Below are 21,556 nucleotides of genomic sequence, written 5' to 3'. Positions count from 1 at the left end.
AGCCCGAGCCCGGGCCTGGGGAAGGCCCACAGACCGTCTTCGGCTGCGGTACCCAGGGCCACCCGGGGGGGCCAGGGCTCTAACCCGGCAGCCCTCCCGGACACCCACCTGCGGCTCTCTGAAAGGCGTCCACGGCACCGTCCAGCCCAGCTTGGGTCCGCCGATTGCACCGGGTCCCGATCTGTGTGTAGAGGGCTCCGATGTTGAACAGAATGCTGGCCTTCTCCAGCAGCAAGTTCTGCTGGCTCACCGGGACCCCGGTGAGGGAGTCATACCTAATTTAAAAGAAACGGGTTGTGAGAATACGGATTATTTGGCTTTCTACGCCGCTCTGCGGTGAAACCGGGCAAAATCTATTTCTTGAATGAAATTCACAGATGCACATGCGATGAAGCTTTCGTTTCCGAGCAAGACGACGGGCCTGGTGACACCCGAGTAACCGTACCCACAATCTCACACAAAAATAAGGCTTCTCAACCAACGTGTCCTTCCGTAGGGGAACGGATAAATAGACCGTGGCACAACCAGGCAGCGGAGCGCCATTTAGCAATTTTACAAAAATGGGTTAATGAGCCGCGAGAGAAGACATGCAGGAAACTTGAATGCAGGTTTCTAAGTGAAAAGAAGCCAATCTGAGAAGGGCTACCTGCTGGAGGGTTCCAACTATCTGACATTCTGGAAAAGGCAAAACAGCGGAGACAAAAAAACAGTCAGTAGTTGCCAGGGTTGCGGGAGAGGAGGAGGGATGAACAGCTGGAGCAGAGGGTCGTGGGGCAGCGAAACTACTCTGCATGATCCAATAACGTGGACAGGTGTCCTTACACGTTGTGTCAAAACCCACAGAACACCTACCCCCCAAGAGGGGACCCCAGTGTAAACTATGGCCTCTGGGTGACAACGTGGGGAGTAGGGTAGGGGGATATACGGGAAATCTCTCACCTTTGCTGTGAACCTGAAACTGTTCTAAAACATAAAGTGTATTAAAAATATATGTCTTCTCTCGGGGCGCCCGGGCGGCTTTAGTCAGTCAGGCGTCTGCCTCTTGGTTTCAGCTCGGGTCATGATCTCAGGGTTGTGAGATCGAACCCCTTAAGCACGGAGCCTGCCTAAGATTCTCTCTTTCCCTCTCCCTCTGCCCCTCCCACCCCACTCTCCCTCTAAAAAATATTAAAAATCTGTGTGTAGGGCAGCCTGGGTGGCTCAGCAGTTTGGCGCCTGCCTTTGGCCCAGAGCGTGATCCTGGGGTCCTGGGATCAAGTCCTGCGTCAGGCTTCTCCCTCTGCCTGTGTCTCTGCCTCTCTCTCTCTGTGTCTCATGAATGAATAAATAAAACCTTTAAAAAAAAAAAAAGTGTGTGTGGGTGTCTCCTAAATGAAACAGAGGCATTACACGCCCCTCATCATTCTTCCTTGAGTCTAAAAGACTCGGGATTTGTTTTAAAGTCCACCCATCAAGCAGGACGTGGATGTGGAGCTGCTTCTTCCTAACCCAACAATGGGGAGAAACCACCTGTACCCCTTTGCTCTGAGTAGCAGCTAAGGCATCTTCAGCAAAACTCAGGTGCCTGTCCTTTCAAAAGGAGGCATCCCTAGCCACCGGCTGCGGGGCAACGTGGCTCCGATATGCCCCGTGCCCCGGGGGGGTCACTCTCCTGTCCCCCGTGCAGGGCACACTCAGGAAAGCGGTGCCGCACCTCCGAAGTATTTAAGCATTTAAGCAACACTCGCCTTCGAAAATACCAACTCTGGAGGAGACTGGAGCGTTCCACGTAGGTTTCTAAGAGCTGATCCATTTCTGTGTCGCTCCCTTTGTCACTGGGACAAAACCCGATCCCCACCCCCTGTCCCATCTGGAAGAAGGATCTCGCTTCCTGTTAGTTCCACCTCAGAGCCTCCGTGTTTCCCCAACAATAAAACAAGCACAGAGAAAACGCCTCTTCTCCTCGGCTCGCTTGTTCCGAGAAGCAGGCAGCCCCGGTCTGCTTGGGTCCCCTTCATAAATTAAGCCCCGTTTATCGCCCTGTCTCCAGGCTCCCCTGCGGAAATGGGACCCCCCGCAAGAGGGGGCGGCGGTTGCAGGGGGGCCTCCGGGGTGCCAGGGGGGGGAGGGCGGCCGCGGAGGCCCGGGCACCTACCAGGTAAACAAGATCCCCATCTGTCGGGTGGGGGGAAAGAAGCGGCTCTCCACAAATCCCAGCTGGATGAAGTAGCTCATGAGCAGTTCAACCCCGGCCTCATCCCGGCTGGGTGTCCGGCAAGCCTGGGGAGAAGAAAGGAGCCCCCGAGGTGGGCGGAAGCAGGTGAGGATGCGGCACCTGGGCAGGTGTCACACACGCTGTGTCCGCGGAGCCCAGGAGGGGTGGAAGAGGCTAGGGTGGGCTCAGGAGTCCCAGAATCCACCCCAGACCTGCCAGGGAGCCTGTCTGTCCCTTGCTGTCATCTTCTTACGTGCCAGGTGGAAGGGATGGTTCCTAAAGCAGCTCCCTATCACCTCCCACCACCCCCAATTCCCTAACAGGACGTTCTGAAGACGCAACCCTCCCCGCCGCACACAACACCGCACCTGTCTCAGATCCATCAGGTCCGCTATTTCGTCTTCATATAGATAGCTGTCCTCGCTGTAATGTTCCAGGATGAAATCCTGCAAGAAAAGGGAGATGAGATGTCGTAAGGTGTCACTGCAAACCATAAACAGATAAAACAGGATGTCTAATGTGCCCCCCTGCTTTAAAAACACATGTAGAGGGATCCCTGGGTGGCGCAGCGGTTTGGCGCCTGCCTTTGGCCCAGGGCGCGATCCTGGAGACCCGGGATCGAGTCCCACATCGGGCTCCCGGTGCATGGAGCCTGCTTCTCTCTCTGCCTCTCTCTCTCTGTGACTATCCTAAGTAAATAAAAATTATAAAATAAAAATAAATAAATAAATAAATAAATAAATAAATAAATAAATAAAAGCACATGTAGAATTCACAAAACCAGGAGATCACACACAACACTGATTTTCTGGACGGTGGGATTTATTTTCTTAACTGCATGTATATTTTATTTTATTTTTTTAAGATATTATTTATTTATTCATGATAGAGAGAGAGGGGCAGAGACACAAGCAGAGGGAGAAGCAGGCTCCACGCCGGGAGCCCAATGCAGGACTCGATCCCAGGACCCCAGGATCGTGCCCTGGACCAAAGGCAGGCGCTGAACCGCTGAGCCACCCAGGGATCCCCCTGTATGTATATTTTAAAGATTTCCTTTTCTCGCTTTGGTAAAAAGGAAGGTTGAAGTTGTTTTTTTTGTTTTAAAAGGTCTATGCGGGGGGGGGGGGGGGGAGGTGGTGCACGCCTGGCTGGCTCAGTGGGTAGAGCACACAACTCAAGATCTCGAGGTCGTGAGTTCAAACCCTACATGGGGCACGGAGACTACTAAAAAAATAAATGCAATGCAATGTCTTTGCTGCATGTAAGCGACTGTGCAAGTGACAGTACGCCGAACAATTCTGGCAAACGTCCCAGGCACCCGGGGGCTCCGATGTTCATGCTATGGGCTGCCTTCAGTAGCTGGGCCCAGGGGCTTCCTGGCAAAGGAATCGCATATCTAGGGCCTGTGAGGAGCCTACGAGCCTCAGGATCTGCGCTGGGGAGCGTTGTGAGAGCAGCTCTGGGCACTTCGACAAACGAAGCACCCGAGAGACCCCCTAACCGAGTCCACAGTCCAGCGTCTGAGGACCACCCCGCAAGCTGGGTCAGCCACAGGCGCACACCTGCTCTATGCCAGGCGCTGTTCATGTGCCTGGGCCCCCTCGGTGAGCAAAGCAAAGACATTTCCTCATGGAGCATCTATGCTCACAAGGGGGCACAGACAGTAAGTACAGGCACAACAAACAAGTAAATTAGGGGCACCTGGGCGCTCAGTGGGTTAAGCATCCACCTTCAGCCGAGGTCATGACCTTGGGGTCCTGGGATAGAGACCCACATCAGGCTCCCTGCTCTGCGGGGAGTCTGCTTCTCCCCCTCCCTCTGCCCCTCCACCCCAGCTTGTGCTCTTTCTCTCTCAAATAAATAAAACTTTCAAAACAAACAAACAAATAAATTATATCATATACTAGAAGACAGCAAGGATGATGGGGAAAACACAAAAATAAAAATAGCATAAGGGGCACCGAGATGGCTTCTTGCATAACATCTGCCGTAAGCGCCGGCTCTCCGTGGCTGCAGCAAAGTTGAGGACAGACATGCTCAACTATGTTTTTTCAAGTGTCGGTGCGTATATTCTCATCACACCCTTTCTACACTAAAACCCCTCCTGCTTTTTGTATGTTCCATGCACATACGCACACACACGCTCACACGCCCTCGTCGTATAAAAATGAGGTTCTGTTGAATGAATATACAAATTGGCTGTGCTTTTCTCTTTGCACTGGCAGCATGTCAAACATTTTCATATGCTACAAAATAATCTATAACATGACTTTAAAAAAAATTTTTTTAAGATTTATTTATTTTAGGGCAGCCCCGGTGGCGCAGCGGTTTAGCGCTGCCTGCAGCCCAGGGTGTGATCCTGGAGACCCTGGATCGAGTCCCATGTCAGGCTCTTTGCATGGAGCCTGCTTCTCCCTCTGCCTGTGTCTCTGCCTCTCTCTCTGTGTGTGTCTCTATGAATAAATAAATAAAATCTTTAAAAAAATGTATTTATTTTAGAGAGAGCAAGCGAGAGCACACACATGCAAGGAGGGAAAGGGGCAGAAGGAGAGGAAGAGAATCCAGCAGACTCCCTGCTGAATAAGGAGCCTGACATGGGGCTCGATCCCAGGACCTGAGCTGAAATCAAGAGTCAGATGTCGGGACGCCTGGGTGGCTCAGGGGTTGAGCATCTGCCTTGGGCTCAGGGCATGATCCCGGGGTCCTGGGATCGAATCCTGCATCGGGCTCCCTGCATGGAGCCTGCTTCTCCCTCTGCCTGTGTCTCTGACTCTCTCTCTCTCTGTGTCTCTGCTGAATAAATAAAATCTTTAAAAAAAAATTTTATGTAAAAATGATCTGGAGGACAAAGTTCATCTAGGGCTTCTCTGATGACATCCCTGAAAGCAGTGTTAGGGGACACCACTCAAGGATGAGAGAGACTCCATCCTTTTCAGGATAGCATATTGCTCTGTCAACTTCTGCTGTGGACACTGGCAAAAATGTTCTTAAAATTAGGAGACAAATTATACTTAAGTTAAAAAAAAAAAACTTTCACGTTAGCCTCACAAAAGTCCAAGAGTTTTCTGGTAAATTCTAAATGCATTCCTAGGCTAGATCAAATATATTTAGTAGGATAAAAAGTATTTACCTGAAGCCTACTGTAAACATCAAGAATAAGACAAGGATTATATAACATAATCCTCTTATAGGACATAATTCTAAGAATTCTCTAGCCAACAAATTAAGACAAATATTAGAAAGGAAGAAATAACAGATTTTTTTTTTAGCAAAATAATGGCATATTTACAAAACCTAGAGTGTCAAGTGAAAAACTACTAAAATAAAATAGAAAGAGAGACTACTAAAATAATAGGAATTCAGTAAAATGGCCACAAAGTTAATAGATATAAATCAATACTCTTCCCTTCTTAGATAACCCATAACCAGTTAGAAAAATATAACAAGGAAACAATAACTTCCCAATCCCAATATCTTAACAAAAGTACAATATTCACAGAGATAAAAATTAAATTCATTAAGCAGCTAGGTATTAAACTTTACTGAAAGACCTAAGTTATTTCATTCTTTCACGTATTCATCAAGGCCTTTTTTTTTTTTAATTTCCAGTATCGTCAACCTACAGCATTACATTAATTTCAGGTGCACAATATAATGATTCAACAATTCTATACATTGTTCAGTGCTCATCACGATAAGTGTGCTCTTCATGCCCTTCACCTGTCTCCTCCGGCCCCCACCCACCTCCCCTCTGGGAACCAGCCTTTTTGTTCTCTATAGTGAAGAGTCTGTTTTTTTGCTGGTCTCTTTTCTCTCTTTTTTTTTTTTTTAATTTTATTTACTTATTCATGAGAGACACAGAGAGAGAGAGAGACAGACTGAGACACAGGCAGAGGGAGAAGCAGGCTCCATGCAGGGCACCCGACGTGGGACTCAGTCTCAGGATTCCAGGATCACACCCCGGGCCAAAGGCAGGCACTAAACCGCTGAGCCACCCAGGGATCCCCTCTTTTCTCTTTCTTCGTTTGTTTTGTTTCCTAAATTCCACATATGAGTGAAATCATATGGTATTTGTGTTTCTCTGGCTGACTTTTTTCACTTAGCATAATTCTCTCCAAATCCACCCATGTGTTGCAAATGGCAAGCATTAAATCATTTTTTAAAATAAGACAAACATGGTCCCTGCCCCCATAAGACTCGCTATTTGTTGACATCAACAATTCGAAATATTATGCTCATAGATGAAAACGTGCCACATTACACAACTACAATTTTGTCCTAAGTACGCTATGAATCTAACGAAATGTCAATCAAAACCCCAGGTACCATTTTGGGGAAACTTAACAAAATATGGAAGAAAAAACGTAGGAGAGAAAAAGCCAAGAACATTTGGAAAAGCATAGTAATAAAGGAGGCTTGCTCTAAGCGCTATTAAAAGACACAGGGGAAAAAAATAAATAAATAAAAGACACAGGGATTAAACAGTGAGCAATGGATAGACAATGAAACCAGGCATGGATCAGAAACAGGCGGAAGTAGGTTCAAGAATCTGGTGTATAACAAAAGCCAGGGTTCCACAGAAGTGGGAAAGGCTGGAGCACCCAGCAGGTCCAGACAGGAAGAAGGTGGCACCCACAGATGGCACGCCCGATGCAAATTTAAGGAAAGGGCTAATACAGTGGGGTGGGCAGGGTTAAGGGAAACCACAGGGGTGGAACCTCCAGGGCCATTAGAACCCCAGAGCTAAAAGGTCAAGAAGGAGAAGGAGCTTCTCCAGGGAACCCTGGAGAGGGACACCCGGGTGGCTCAGTGATTGAGCATCTGCCTTCAGCTCAGGTCGTGATCCTGGGGTCCTGGGATCAAGTCCTGCATCAGGCTCCCTAGTCAGTGGGGAGCCTGCTTCTCCCTCTGCCTGTGTCTCTGCCTCTCTCTCTCTCTCTCTGAGCTTCTCATGATAAATAAATAAAATCTTTAATCAAAAAAAAAAGGGGGGGGGAGAAAGAAACCCTGGAGAGATGGCTACCTGAGGTGGGCCCCCAAAGCCACCAGGACCTTCCCTCTAGGAATGCAAAAGGAAGCCAGCCGAGGAGCTTGGGGTATAAATACCCAAACCTCCCCCACCTCCTAGCCCCTTAGTGCTCCTCCCCGTCAGCCACAGGCCATTGGAAGCCACAGAGCAGGAGCCTGTTGTGGCCTCCCTGGCACAGAGCAGGATGGAGGAGGGTAGATGGGCGTGGGGGGGTCACAGGGAAGGGGCCACCCTCCAGCACCACACATGGCTTCACTACATATAGTCCAGGGGAAACTGGCTATCCATTTGGTGAAAATAAAAAGTCAGAGCCCTATACCTCGTTTTTTGCCCCCCGACACACACTAATTCCAGATAAACATGTGATATAAAACACATGTGAAACAAGACAACTGGGCAGCCCTGGTGGCTCAGTGGTTTAGCGCCGCCTTCAGCCCAGAGTGTGATCCTGGAGTCCTGGGATCGAGTCCCATGTCGGGCTCCCTGCGTGGGGCCTGCAGCTCCCTCTGCCTGTGTCTCTGCCTCTCTCTCTCTTTGTGTCTCATGAATAAATAAATAAAATCTTTAAAAAAAAAAAAAAAAAGAAAGAAACAAGACAACTGGGAGAAACAATAGCACAATGCTGATGCCACCCTGGCGTGGAGGCGCCTTTCTGAAGATGTCACGGACGCACAACTGTAAAGAGAGGAGCTAGTAAGTTCAACAACATACAATCTCAGTGGCAAAAATACATATATTACGCCTCTTAAACCAGTTCCTGCTTGTATGACAAAACTTAAATTAAGGAGAGAATGTACCGAGAAGTCTTTGTAACACATATAACCAAGGGTTAATATCCTTCAATTGTAAGAGCACTCTACGAAATAAGCAGAACTGTGGAAAATCAAAGGGCAGAAACGGTCATTCTGAAAGGGAAGAGCGGGAAAGGGCAAAGAAACACGCCCGAGAATGTATTCAACACTAGCACCGATCAGAGAAATGCCAAGTGTAGCAAGTCATGATTTTGCCTGATTTCACAAAAATCAAAAAACTACACCAATAAAAAATTAATTTATAAAAAAAAAAATCAAAAAGCTACCGAAAAAAAGTCAAAATAGTCACTGAGAGCCAGCATGACAACGTAAGGTGTAGGATGAGAAGCGTAGCGGGTAGGAATGTAAGACGGGCCCACCTCCAGGGGTAAGTAGGTCACGTCCTGTCTCCCACCTACCAAATCCGTTTCTAGAAATTACCCAAAGAGAACACTTGGGTGGTGTGTGCAGATGCTCAGTGTTGGGCTGCTGACAACACCAAGCACTTGGGAGCTGCCAAAACAACGAGATTAACAACCACCCTGTTCAGCACCTACCACGGGCAGACACCACGCTAAGCCCTCACGGAGGGAAGGGGGTGAGTCACACGCCCTCGTGAGTCAGGCCCCGATTAGAGGAAGAGCCCCAGTGTCCGAAGATTAAGTGCTGAGCAGGTTGCCGAGCTCAGTGGGGAGGGCTGCTGGGGCTGGGAGGGATCTTGCCGGGTCTTGGTATTTTTCCGAATGTTTTGCAACTCTGTTCTTAATCAAAATAAAATACATTAAGCTGTTATTTAAAAACCAAAAAAAAACAAAAACCGCAACCCAAATTCCCTGGAAAGGGAATTTATTTTTGGTGGTGCCTTTTTTAAGATTTTATTTATTTATTTGAGAGAAAGAGAGAGAAAGAGAACACGTATGAACAGAGGGGAGGGGCAGAGGGAAAGGGAGAAGCAGGCCCCCCGCTGAGTGGGGAGCCCAAGGTGACTCAGACCTATGCCTTGATGAAGGCAGGCACTTGACAGACTGAGCCACCCAGGTGCCCCTTGGTGGTACCTTTGAATGAGGCCATTTGAAAGCCCATTTATTTAAAAATAGAACAAAATTGGGCACCTGGGTGGCTCAGTTGGTTAAGTATCTGCCTTCGGCTCAGGTCATGATCCCAGAGTCTGAGGATTCAGCCCTGCATCGGGCTCCCTGCTCAGAGGGGAGTCTGCTTCTCCCTCTGCCCCTCACCCGGATTGTGCTTTCTCTCTCTCAAATAGATAAATAAAATCTTTAAAAATAAATAAAATAAAATAAAATAATAAAATAAAATAAAATAAAATAAAATAAAATAAAATAAAATAAAATAAAATAAAATAAATAGGGGCACCCAGGTGGCTCAGCAGTTGAGCGTCTGCCTTTGGCTCAGGTAGTGATCCGGGGTCCTGGGATCCAGCTCCCGCATCAGGATCCCCGCTCGGTGGGGAGTCTGCTTTTCCCCCTCCCTCTGCACCCCCCACTGCCGCTTGTGCGCTCTCTTTCCTCCCCCTCTCTCAAACAAATAAAAATCTTTAAAAACTAAATAAGTAAAAATAAAAATAGAACAAAATCTCAGTGTGAAGCTTTGCTGACCATGAAATGCCACAGAGGTGCCAGACAAGCCGCACATTGAAGTGTCCTCATGAAACAGGCCAAACCACTCGTGCAGCACCTGACTATGTGACTCTCCGACAGCCACGTGGGAAGGAGAAAACACAACGTCCCCAGATGTTCTCATTTTCGTATGACTGACATTTGAAGAGTCTCTTTTGGGCTAAAATGACATGGTTGGAAGCCTCAGCTGAATAGCACTTGGCCATGCCTGCAACATGTGATTTTTTTCTTTCCCTCCACTGAGTTTAATGTGGAATTCAGCACGTGACACACTTGGATCCTTACAGATGCCCACGAAATCTCCAAGTTGCTCCAAGTCACCCTCGCACACGCCTGCACTATTGCAGCCCGGGCACCAACCAACCAATGGAATCGTATAGAAACCACGCTACAGAAGCACCTAAAGACATTTCCACAGACACCAGGATTGTCTTGAGACTCACAGGCACGTGGCAAATGTCACATCTCTAAGTTCGGGCAGCCTGGAAACAACTGGCACAAAGCGGCAGCTCCTGGTGTTTTCCACCCAGAAAATCAAATCTGAGAGACTACCAACATCCCTAGTCAAACTCCAAAATAAACCCTAAATCGACAGGGACCAGGACCTAGACGTAAACAAGGCGGCAGTCAGGAAGTCCCCGCGTGAAAGAGCTTAGGTCAACAGACTTGCAGTCTCTGCTCAGAACAAAGGGCAAGTGCAAAAGCTTTCAAAGCACTGATTGCTTTTATTTGTTATTTTTAAGATCTTACTCATTTAGGGGATCCCTGGTTGGCTCAGCAGTTAGGCGTCTGCCTTTGACTCGGGGCATGATCCTGGGGTCCTGGGACTGAGTCCCACATCGGGCTCCCTACATGGAGCCTGCTTTTCCCTCTGCCTGTGTCTCTGCCTCTCTCTCCTCTCTCTCTCTCTGTGCCTATCATGAATAAATAAGTAAAATCTTAAAAAAAAAAAAGTCTTTACTCATTTATTTGAGAGAGAAAGCGAAAGACAGAGCATGAGCAGAGGGAGAGGGAGAGGGAGAAGCAGACTCATATTATCAGGGAGGCACAGATGGATAAATCTGTGATTAAGTAACTACAGCGAAATGGTTGAAACTAGGTCCTAAGTATATAAGGATTCACTGCAAAATTCTCTCAGGTTCTAAGTTTAGAAATTTTCATAATATAATGTTGGGGCGGGGGAGCCGGGAAATGAGCGATTCTCCCATAAACATGGCCTAAATTGGTTACTGCATTTAAGAACAGAAAATAGGGTACAATTTTAAAGTCCCAAAGCTCGTCCTCCACGGACAGCCCGTGGCTTGGCCTCCTGGGGGGGACGCAGGGCAGGCCCAGGTTTCTAACTTGCCTTCCCGGGCCCTGAGCCTCAGAGGGACCAGAGACGGCGCAGGGGCGCAGGAGGGCAGCACTGGGTCCAGGGGCGCCCTGCAGAGATCAGCTGACACCGGCCCACTGGGCGAGGGATACACAAGTCCTGGTTTGTCCTTTTAAACAGTGAGTCCAGTGTCCACTGCTTTGAGACTTACCTTGAGAACGACTGAGAAGTCAACGTCCTTGGTTTCCTTCAGGCCAAGCGGAATCAAGGGGACCGTAAACGCCTCCCTGGAAGGAACACAGTATATGAACATCCCGCTCTGGGCCCAGTGGCCCAGCTCAGGAGCCCCCCACCACCTCCCCCACTACCCAGCACAGAGATGCCTCTGGTCACATGCCTGCCTCTGTTCTAAACCCCATCCCAGCACCCTGGGACTCCTGGACCTACCACATGAGACCTACCACCTTGGCCTAGGTCCCAACCTCAACCGTTCTTTCAGGGACTGTGCTGAGGACCTCCCACGTGGCAAGTGTGCCTGCTGTGCGTGTGGCTCCCAGACCTGGGCACACCAGCTGGCCAGGGGGAACCCCTTCATCAGCTCCCAACCCCAACCTCCTCCCACCTCCATTCCTCACCGGGGCAGGGCCCCCTCCCCAAACCTGGCCCTCGGGGGCCTCCTCCAATGGGACATCTCCCCCAGGGGACCCATTACCTGCACGGGGAAGACCTTGAGAGCAGGGACCCCGTATGACAACTCAATGCACCCAGCTCCAGCCCAGGGTCACATCCTGGCCAGCGACTTGTCCCCTATGTGGCTCCCTACCGACTGACCACTCAGTTACCCCCCAGGTCACCCGGTATTCCCTGAGCCTCTGTTCCTAGGGACAGGGGCAGGGCCAACAGGAAGGAAGGGGCACTTGGGCTGTGTTTTGCAAACAGAGACTTAGCTCCCTGACCTGTAACAGAAGACCTCCCGGGGCCGCTCAGCCCGCCGGGGAGAAGGCCAGGCGTGCCGGGCAGGGTAGTGGACAATGCAGCTGTAAGCTGACACTGCCTCTGTGGCCGAGGGAAGAAACCACGGGCTGTGCTAAAAGCAGGCGAGATCCAACGGTGGGGGTGCGTGGCTTCCAAGCCCGCAGGGAAAGCTGGAACCTGCTGGAAGGGGGGACAGGGTGGGCCGTGCCTCTCTCTGGGCCCCAGCACCCTCCTGCCCTCACCCCACTGGGGCTGGAGGCAAGGACTGCTGTCCCCGTGACTTCCCAGCCCCAACCTTGCGCTACCCTAACTTTCTCCACGACCTTGCAGCCCCCTCGCGTGCTCTCAGCTGCCCGGCTGACCCTCTCCTCTGGGCCTGCCTCACAGGAATGTTTAAAGATCAAGGGTGCTAAGAAAGAAAGAACCTGCTCCGAAAGCAGGATGGGGGCGGATGCAGACCCAATGTGTCATTATGACCCTGCCCAGCTGTGTCCCCTCCTCCAGAGGGCACGGGGAACCGGGTGGCCACCGGGGAGCCACGCTGTAATCACGCGGGGGCCTTCCACACCCGTCCCCGCGGTGGCCACCCTGCACTCCGGCCCAGCGAGGGGGAGCATGACACAGCACCCTGCACGTATGCGCAATGTTTGTCCCCGGCTCGCTCACTCAAGGAACTTCAACCTTTGGGCAAAACCCTGGAATCTAATACCACAGTGCAGGTGGGGAGAAGCCTCCCACCTGTTGTTCTGATTAGGTGTGTGCATCCCCCACCCCCAAACGCACAGCTCACAGGTGAGCGTGCCTGGGCACAGGGACGGCCCAGGGGCAAGAGCAGAGGCTTCACATGCTAACGCTTTCCCTGCAGCCCTGAAAACACCCACGGGCGTGCAGAGGATTGGGGGTAATCAGGAAAAGCACATTCCAGGGGCACCTGGGTGGCTCAGCGGTTGGGCATCTGCCTTGGGCCCAGGGCATGACCCCGGGGTCCCAGGATCAAGTCCTACATCGGGTCCCCTGCATGGAGCCCGCTTCTCCCTCTGCCTGTGTCTCTGCCTCTCTGTGGGTCTCTCATGAATAAATAAATAAAATCTTTAAAAAAAAAAAAAGAAAAGAAAAGAAAAAGCATACTCCAAAGGTGACTCAGGGTTCCCACCTGTCAACCTTTTGTTAATCCACAGACCTATTTACTGAATTTCCCCTGGTGCTCACCTACCTTTTGAGAAGCCTCATTTCCCCACACAGGGTTGGGAAAAGAAGTTATTTCTCCTTAAAGATGGACCTCTCTTTCAAAGGTAGTGCACCTTGGGGAGACTTTCTGAGCTTTCTTTTCTTTTTCCTCTTTTTAAAATTTTATTTAAATTCAATTTGCCAACCTATAGTATAACACCCAGTGTTTCTGAGCTCTTCTGAAGGGCCCACCTCAATAGTGCACCTCCCAGCAACACTCCCTAGAGGGAGGCCTCTGAATTGCAGCATTTGTTTCTCAAAGATGTATTGGGGTACGCTTCGGAAGTGTGTCCTCAGGGAACTCATGTGAGTCCCCTGATCTTTGACATAAATGATCCCTGTCAAGTTGTTCCTGTGTTTTTGTGTCCCATCAATAGAATGACCCAGGCAGGCCTTGTGCACGGTGAGGAGGAGGGCAGGGGGAAGAAGGGAAGGCAGTGTGGGCCCCCACCGGGCAGGCTGGCTCTCAGCGCTAACCACAGACGTGCGTCCAGGGCATCGTTACGGCAGAGCCACATGACAGGTGCCATCTCTTCATCTGCTCCCAGCTGCACAGCACCCCCATCAAGCTACGTCCCCAAGCATCCTAGGACAACTGGAGGCGCAAACCTCAAACCGATCAATCCCTCTCTTCCCAAAGTGGGGTCGGCCACACCCTCAGGCCTGGGCACCGTACCTGAAACTGCAATTTCCCAGGCTCAGAAGGTTAACTGGAAGAGAGAGTAACTGGCGCCACTTACTCCGTGCTCTGATAGACTCCCACTGAGATGTTCAGCCCTTCCAGCTCTTCCTTGAGCATCTGCAGGTCGGAGTTCACGAAGCTCAGCTCCAGGCGCACCTGCTCCCGTACCTTGTGGTTCGTAGCTACTCTGTTAGAAGAGGAGGGGAGGCAAAGTACCTTCAGCCACGCCGCCCAGCTGCCGGGGAGCAGACCTCCCAGCCCCCATAAGGAAGTTCTGAGGATTCACTTGCAGATGTGAGTGCCAGATGTGACCAGGTGAGACGTCTCAGAGGCGCTCAGCACCTGGCCCATCTTGAGCCACGTCTGCCAGGAAACGGGCCCGGGACAGAGCTGATAAACTGCGCTGCCAGACATAAATCTTAAAGACATCCCTGCAAAGAATTAGCTTTGAGAAAAGAGAAGAGCTCCCAGCCACCCAAAAAAAGCCATAAATTATCCCTTTGAAAGGAAATGGATAAGAAAACAGAGGGGGAGGTAACGCTCCCCAGCTCATTTTCTGACCCAAACCAGAGGAAGGCATCACAAAGAAGCAAAACAACAGATCGATATTCTTCATGAATATACATGCAAAAAAAAAAAATCCTCGACAAAATATTAGCAAACCGAACATGGCAATATTTCACAAGGATTATATATTACAACCAAGTGGGACTTATCCCAGGATTGCAAGGTTGGTTTAAAATCTAAAAAAGCAATTATTGTAACATACTATATGGATAGGACATAGGATAAAAAAAAAAAAACATGTTCATCTAAATAGATTTAAAAAAAAGGCATGGGATAAAGTAAAACACAGATTCATCATAAAAATTCTCAACGGGTGCCTGAGTGGCTCAGTTGTTAAGCGTCTGCCTTTGGCTCAGGTCATGGTCTCAGGGTCCTGGGGTCAAACCCCATGCTGGGCTCCCTGCTTAGCAGGGAATCTGCTTCTCCCTCTCCCTCTGCTGCTCCCCCTGCTTGAGCTCGCTCTCTCTCTCAAATAAAAATAAAACAAATTCTCAACAAACTAGGAATAAAAGAGAATTTACAAAACTTGATAAAAGGTATCTATGAAAACCCGAAGCTAACACTGCACTAGGGGTGAAAGACATGCTTTTCCCATTAGGATGAGGAACAAAGCAATGACATCCACTTTTTTTTTTTTTTTTAAGATTTTATTTATTTAGGGCAGCCCGGGTGGCTCAACGGTTTAGCACCTGCCTTCAGCCCAGGGCCTGATCCTGGAGACCCAGGATCGAGTCCCACGTCAGGCTCCCTGCATGAAGCCTGCTTCTCCCTCTGCCTGCATCTCTGTGTCTCTCATGAATAAATAAGTAAAAAAAAAAAAAAAAATTAAAAATAAAATAAAATAAAAAGATTTTATTTATTTATTCATGAGAAACACAGAGAGAAAGAGAGACAGAGGCAGGCAGAGGGAGAAGCAGGTTCTATGCAATGAGCCCGACGCGGGACTCGATCCTGGGTCTCCAGGATCACGCCCTGGGCCAAAGGTGGTGCTAAACCGCTGAGCCACCCAGGCTGCCCCAGAATTTTTTCTCATGATAAGATCTTTTAAGATTTACTCTCTTAGCAACTTTAAAATACTCTGTACAGTATTATCACCTACAGTCACCATGCTGTACAATAAATCCCCATGACTTGTTTATTTTATGACTGAAAGTTTGTGCCTCTTGACCCCCTTTACCTATTTTAGCCATCTCCCAACCCCCAACTCTGGCAACCAACCATCTGTTCTCTGTATCTATGAGCCTTTTTTTTTTTTTAAAGATTCCACATATAAATGGGATCACCAGTATTTCTCTTTCTGTTTGACTTATTTCACTTAGCAAAATTCCCTCGAGGTCTATTCATGTTGTCACAAATGGCAAGATTTCATGCTTCTTTATGGCCAAACAACATTACATTGTGTGTGTGTGTGCGTGTGTGTGTGTGCGTGTGTGTCATGTTGTTTACCCATTCACCCATGAATGGACACAGGGTATTTCTATATCTTGGCCCATTGTAAGTAATACTGCAATGAACATGGAGGTGCATCTATCTTTTTGAGTTAGTATTTTTGTTTTCCTCAGATAAATACCCAGAAGTGGGATCACTAGAACACATGGTAGTTATATATACTTTTTTAAAAGATTTTATTTATTTATTTATTCACGAGAGACACAGAGAGGCAGAGACACAGGCAGAGGGAGATGCAGGCTCCCTGAGGGGAGCTCGATACAGGACTCAATCCCAGAACTCCGGGATCACCACCTGAGCTGAAGGCAGACACTTAACCACTGAGCCACCTGTGTCCCGGCAGTTCTATTTTTAATTTGTTTTCCATAGTCGATGCATCAATTTACAATCCCACCAACAGTGCACGAAGGTTCCCTTCTCTCCATATCCTCACCAACACTTGTTATTTCTTCTCTTGTTGAGAACAGCCATTCTAAGAGGTGTGGGTTTGATTTGCCTTTTCCTGATGATGTTGAGCATCTTTCCATGTCACCATTGGCCATCTTATGCCTTCTCTGGAAAACTGTCTATTCAGATCCTCCGCCTGTTTTTTAATCTGATTGTTCTTGTGTTACTGATTTGTACGAGCTTTATATATTTTGGTTATTAACCCAGTATCAGACAGATGATTTATAAACATTTCCTCCCACTCAGAAGGTTGCCTTTTCATTTTGGTAATGGTCCTTGCTGTGCATATTTGTAGTCTGATGTAGTTCCACTTGTTTATTTTTTTACTTTTGTTGTTTTTGCTTTTGGGGTCAAATTCAAAAAATCATCACCATGATCAATGTCAAGCGGCTTACCTCCTATGTTTTCTTCCAGGACTTTTATGGTCTCAGGTCTTGTAAGTCTTTAAAATCTATCAAGAGGGGATCCCTGGGTGGCTCAGCAGTTTACCGCCTGCCTTTGGCCCAGAGTGCGATCCTGGAGTCCCGGCATCAAGTCCCACATCAGGCTCCCTGCATGGGGCCTGCTTCTCCCTCTGCCTCTGCCTATCTCTCTGTGTGCATCTGTCATGAATAAATAAATTTTTAAAAAATATTAAAAAAAAAGATCTTTAAAAATAAATAAAATAAAATCTATAAAGAATAAGTCTTTAATCCATTTTGAGTTAATTTTTGTGTATCCTATAAGACGGTGGTCCACTTTCCCCATCACTAAGAGACTATCCTTTCTCCGTTGTATATTCTTGGCTCCTCTGTATTAAGTTAATTGACCATTTATGCACAGGTTTATTTCTGCACTCTACTCCGTTTCATTCATCTATCCAAGTCTGTTTTTATGCCAATACCACACTGTTTTGATTACTATAGCATTGTAATATAGTTTGAAATCAGGAAACGTGATGCTCCAGCTTTGTTCTTCTTTCTCAAGATTGCTTTGACCACTCAGGCTCTTTTGTGGTTCCATGGAAATTCTGGCATTGTTTCATCTATTTTTGAAAAGTGCCATTGGAACTTTGATAGGGATGGCATTGAATTTATAGATTGCTTTGGCTGTCTGGACGTTTGAACCATATTAGTTCTTCCAATCCATGAGCATGGGATATCTTTCCATTTATTTATGCCTTCAGTGTCTTTCAGCAGGGTCATAGTTTCCAGCGTACCGGTCTTTCACCTCTTTTGTTAAATTTATTCTTAGGTATTTCATTATCTTTGATGCAATGGTAAATGGAATTATTATCCTATCTTTCTTTTTTTTTATTTTTATTTATGATTGTTACACACACACAGAGAGAGAGAGAGAGAGAGAGAGAGAGAGAGAGGCAGAGACATAGGCAGAGGGAGAAGCAGGCTCCATGCACCGGGAGCCCGATGTGGGATTCGATCCTGGGTCTCCAGGATCGCGCCCTAGGCCAAAGGCAGGCCAAACGCGCAAACCGCTGCGCCACACCGCTGCAAACCGCTGCGCCACCCAGGGATCCCTTATCTTATCTTTCTGATAAGTGATTACTGGTGTATAGAAATACAATAAACTTCTATATGTTGATTGTCTATCCTGTAACTTTCTGAATTCGTGAAATGGACAAGACTTGAATAAACATGTTACTAAAGAATAGATATGAATGGCTAATAAGTGCACAGAAAGGTGCTGATGTCTTGAGTCAATATAGGGAAATACTAACTAAAACCATAATGAGGAAACATCCGTTGGCTCCGCGGTTGAGCATCTGCCTTCGGCTCAGGGTGTGATCCCAGGGTCCCAGGATTGAGTCCCGCATCGGGCTCCCTGCAAGGAGTCTGCTTCTCCCTCTGCCTGTGTCTCTGCCTTTCTCTGTGTGTCTCTCATGAATGAATGAATGAATGAATGAATAAATAGAATAAATAAATTTATTTTTAACAATGGGACGCCTGAATGGCTCAGTGGTTAAGCATCTGCCTTCAGCTCAGGACGTGATCCTAGAGTCCCGGGATCAAGTCCCACAGCTGACTCCCTGCATGTAGCCTGCTTCTTCTCCCTCTGCCTATGTCTCTGCCTCTCTCTGTGTCTCTATAAATAAATAAAATCTTTAAAAGAAATTTTAAAATTAAAAAAAGTTAAAGAGTAAAGTAGCATTACTCTTAATAGTCAAAAAGTAAATGGGCCAAATCTCTGGTAAAAATCGAGAGACCCGGGATCCCTGGGTGGCGCAGAGGTTTAGCACCTGCCTTTGGCCCAGGGCGCGATCCTGGAGACCCGGGATCAAGTCCCGCGTCGGGCTCCCGGTGCATGGAGCCTGCTTCTCCCTCTGCCTGTGTCTCTGCCTCTCTCTCTCTGTGTGACTATCATAAATTTAAAAAAAAAAATCGAGAGACCCATTAACTGACAAATGGATAAACAAAATGTGATATATCCCCAGAATATTACCCTGTTAAGCAATATGAAGGCATACATTTTACCCAAAGCCTCAAAGCAGACGTTTGGACACTTGCTAGAAGACTTTAGAAGTAAGAAGACTCTAGAAGTAAGGGTGCTCCCCTTACTTTACAGATTAGGAATCACTGCAAAAATAACACTGGCAACTATAACCAAGTACTGAGCCAGGCCTTGCGGGGCACATGCCCCTGAACCATCCCAGCAAGTCCTCACATTCTTCCAACCAGCTACCAGAACTTCTTCCTTTGACAGATGAGGACGCCTGGAGTTCATCAGCCAAGAGCTCCAGCCAGCCAAAGAAATGGTACCTAATCACCTTCCCCTTCAACCAGCTGATGAAAATCCAGCCACCTGTCATGGGCTTGCTCTGTTCACCGCTTGTCAACCTTTCCTCCAGGCAGTAAAATGCTAAACCTCTTCCCCTACAGTCTGCCCTCTCCACTGGGGCTCTCCTTGCCTCCCCACGTATTTGAGCTCATCCATATCTCTCCCTGATGTATTTATATGTATCCTCTCCCTTCTCTCTCTCCTCCACCCATCACTGAACTCCTCCTCCTGGACCCACAAGCTTATGCCACAGAAAACGCCACGCTTGACCCTGGCTGCAGATATGATGACACTTGCCCTGTCACTACTCAGTAAGTCTTCACATGTGCACATCTGGGCTTCCCAGCAGGGCAATGAGATATTGGAAGCTCAGTTTGGTGACGATCATTGGTTTGGGGATTTGGGTGGGGAGGCGAGGGGAGCATGATTGCCAGCACGAAATACATTTTATATCACAACGCAGTGTACACATCTACATACCCCCCAGAACAAGCTGCACGAGCCCAACTTTGAAACACATGCGATGTATGCCAATATATCCAATTCTATTCTAATCAATAGCCTGTTTTTTTAAGAGACTGATATCCGCAACTCTCCAATTCTGATTCTCTGACACCAACTGGGTGCCCAGCAATCCAATTCGATTCACTTGCCACAGGTTAAAGGCTCAGTGCCACAAGACTGCCCCCATGTCAAGTGCCAGTCACAAGGTTGGGGGTGGGGTGGGCACCTGTACTTGTGACCAACCAGCTACAAATCAAGGGCTCCCCCAACACCCTTCTATGATAACTTGCCAGAATGACTCAGAAAATTCAGGAAAACACTTTGCTTACATTTACCATGGTTTACTTTAAAGGCCACAACTTAAGAACAGTCACATGGAATAGATCCAAAGGTCAAGGAGGGGCGAGCAGCTTTCACGTCCTCTCCAGGCACGTCACCCTCCCAGCATCTTGATGTGTTCACCAACCTGGAAGCTCCCCAACCTCATTGTGAGGGGTTTCCATGGAGATTTCATTACTTCATTCCGTGGGCACAACTGATTAAATCATTGGCCATTGGCCATTGGCAATTGAACTCAATCTTCAGCCCCCTTCCCCTCCCCAGATGTCCAGGGTAGCATTGTAAGTTCCAGGTTTGGTCTTTCTTGGCTAATAGTCCCCATTTTGAAGGCCCTGTTCCCGTCATTAAGGAGTCACCTCACTAGCATACCGAAGGCAGGCGATTCCAAGGGTTTTAGGAGCTGTGCGCCAGGAACCAAGCACAGAGACCAAATATAACCATATATATTTATATTTTTTATTTATTTTTAATTAGGCTCTATGCCCAACATGCGGCTCGAACCCACAACCCTGAGATCAAAGTCCCACACTCTACCGACTGAGCCAGCCAGGCACCCCACCCACCCAAATATTTATTTTTTATAATACCACAGCAACTCAATGAATTGATTTCATTACACAGCATGAGTCACAATCGGCCACTTGTAAAATCTGTACCACAGAGATGTTTCAGAGAATGTAGCTGATTCACTAGCTGATAATGTCCAGAAGGACACAAGGAAAAAAACTGGGAGAAGCTTCTTCTTAGCCCTGGTTTGCCTCTGGCTGAACCAATGGGTATGAAATGTGTTCCACGTCATATTCCCTTCTTCATACCGCCTGCCAGGAAGCTCAGAGAGGAGCTGGGGCCCATGTCTAACAAAGGACATAGAAGTTAAAATGGAGAATAAGACCTCTGTCCTCTATTTCCTCCTGTTTGTCCCAGAAATTGGCACTGTCTTTTCCATGTGATGGAGGCTCAACAAATTTCAGCTGATGTAAGAACAAATGGCAGAGTAAAACCCCTCTCTAGAAGCAATGGTGGGGATGGGGGAGCCTGGTTCTCTGCAACAGAGTGGATCCAACTTAAATACAACAATTCATACCCTAAGAGCCTTGCCCAAACATCTGCAGATCCTCCAAGTAGGCCAACTTGATTTTTCCACCTCTCTATATTGACTTGCCACTTCCCTTCCCTCTTGACTTGTCAATTTGAGATTTAGGATTTGCAACAGATCAACAGGCTGCTCTTCGGACACAGACCTCTGTGTGGGTCACTCTGGAAAAAGCTGGTGGCCAAGCAGGGCTTCAGGGTCAGTTTCCACAATGCTAACCTTCGGCTACAATAACGGATTGCCTAGTGTGTGCGCTGCTTCTCTTACAGATGATTTTTCGTGGATTCCTTGATGCAAGGGAGCTTCTCAAATAAGGTAAGTCAATTAAAAATACGGGCATCCCTGAGTGGCTCAGCAGTTTAGTGCTACCTACAGTCCAGGGTGTGATCCTGGAGTCCCAGGATCGAGTCCCAGGTCGGGCTCCCTACAGGGAGCCTGCTTCTCCCTCTGCCTGTGTCTCTGCCTCTCTCTCTCAATCTCTCTCTCTCTCTCTCTCATGAATGAATGAATGAATGAATGAATGAATAATAAA

At 48.0% G+C, this 21,556-nt stretch overlaps 1 protein-coding gene across 1 annotated transcript in view; it reads right to left on the bottom strand.

Moving 5' to 3' along the window:
- RHPN2 (rhophilin Rho GTPase binding protein 2) overlaps positions 1-21,556 on the bottom strand; it is a 56,646-nt gene that overhangs the window by 16,726 nt on the left and 18,364 nt on the right. The window contains exons 3-7 of the mRNA XM_055311125.1: positions 13,909-14,037; positions 11,178-11,253; positions 2,563-2,640; positions 2,135-2,259; positions 109-275 (exon numbers count right to left, since the gene is read on the bottom strand). Coding sequence (XP_055167100.1) covers positions 109-275; positions 2,135-2,259; positions 2,563-2,640; positions 11,178-11,253; positions 13,909-14,037 — 575 coding nt within the window. The remainder of the gene's footprint in view (positions 1-108; positions 276-2,134; positions 2,260-2,562; positions 2,641-11,177; positions 11,254-13,908; positions 14,038-21,556) is intronic.

Source organism: Nyctereutes procyonoides, unplaced genomic scaffold, assembly GCF_905146905.1.
Source record: "Nyctereutes procyonoides isolate TBG_1078 unplaced genomic scaffold, NYPRO_anot_genome, whole genome shotgun sequence".
NCBI classification, from domain to species: Eukaryota; Metazoa; Chordata; class Mammalia; order Carnivora; family Canidae; genus Nyctereutes; species Nyctereutes procyonoides.
This window is presented reverse-complemented; position numbering and strand designations above follow the sequence as displayed.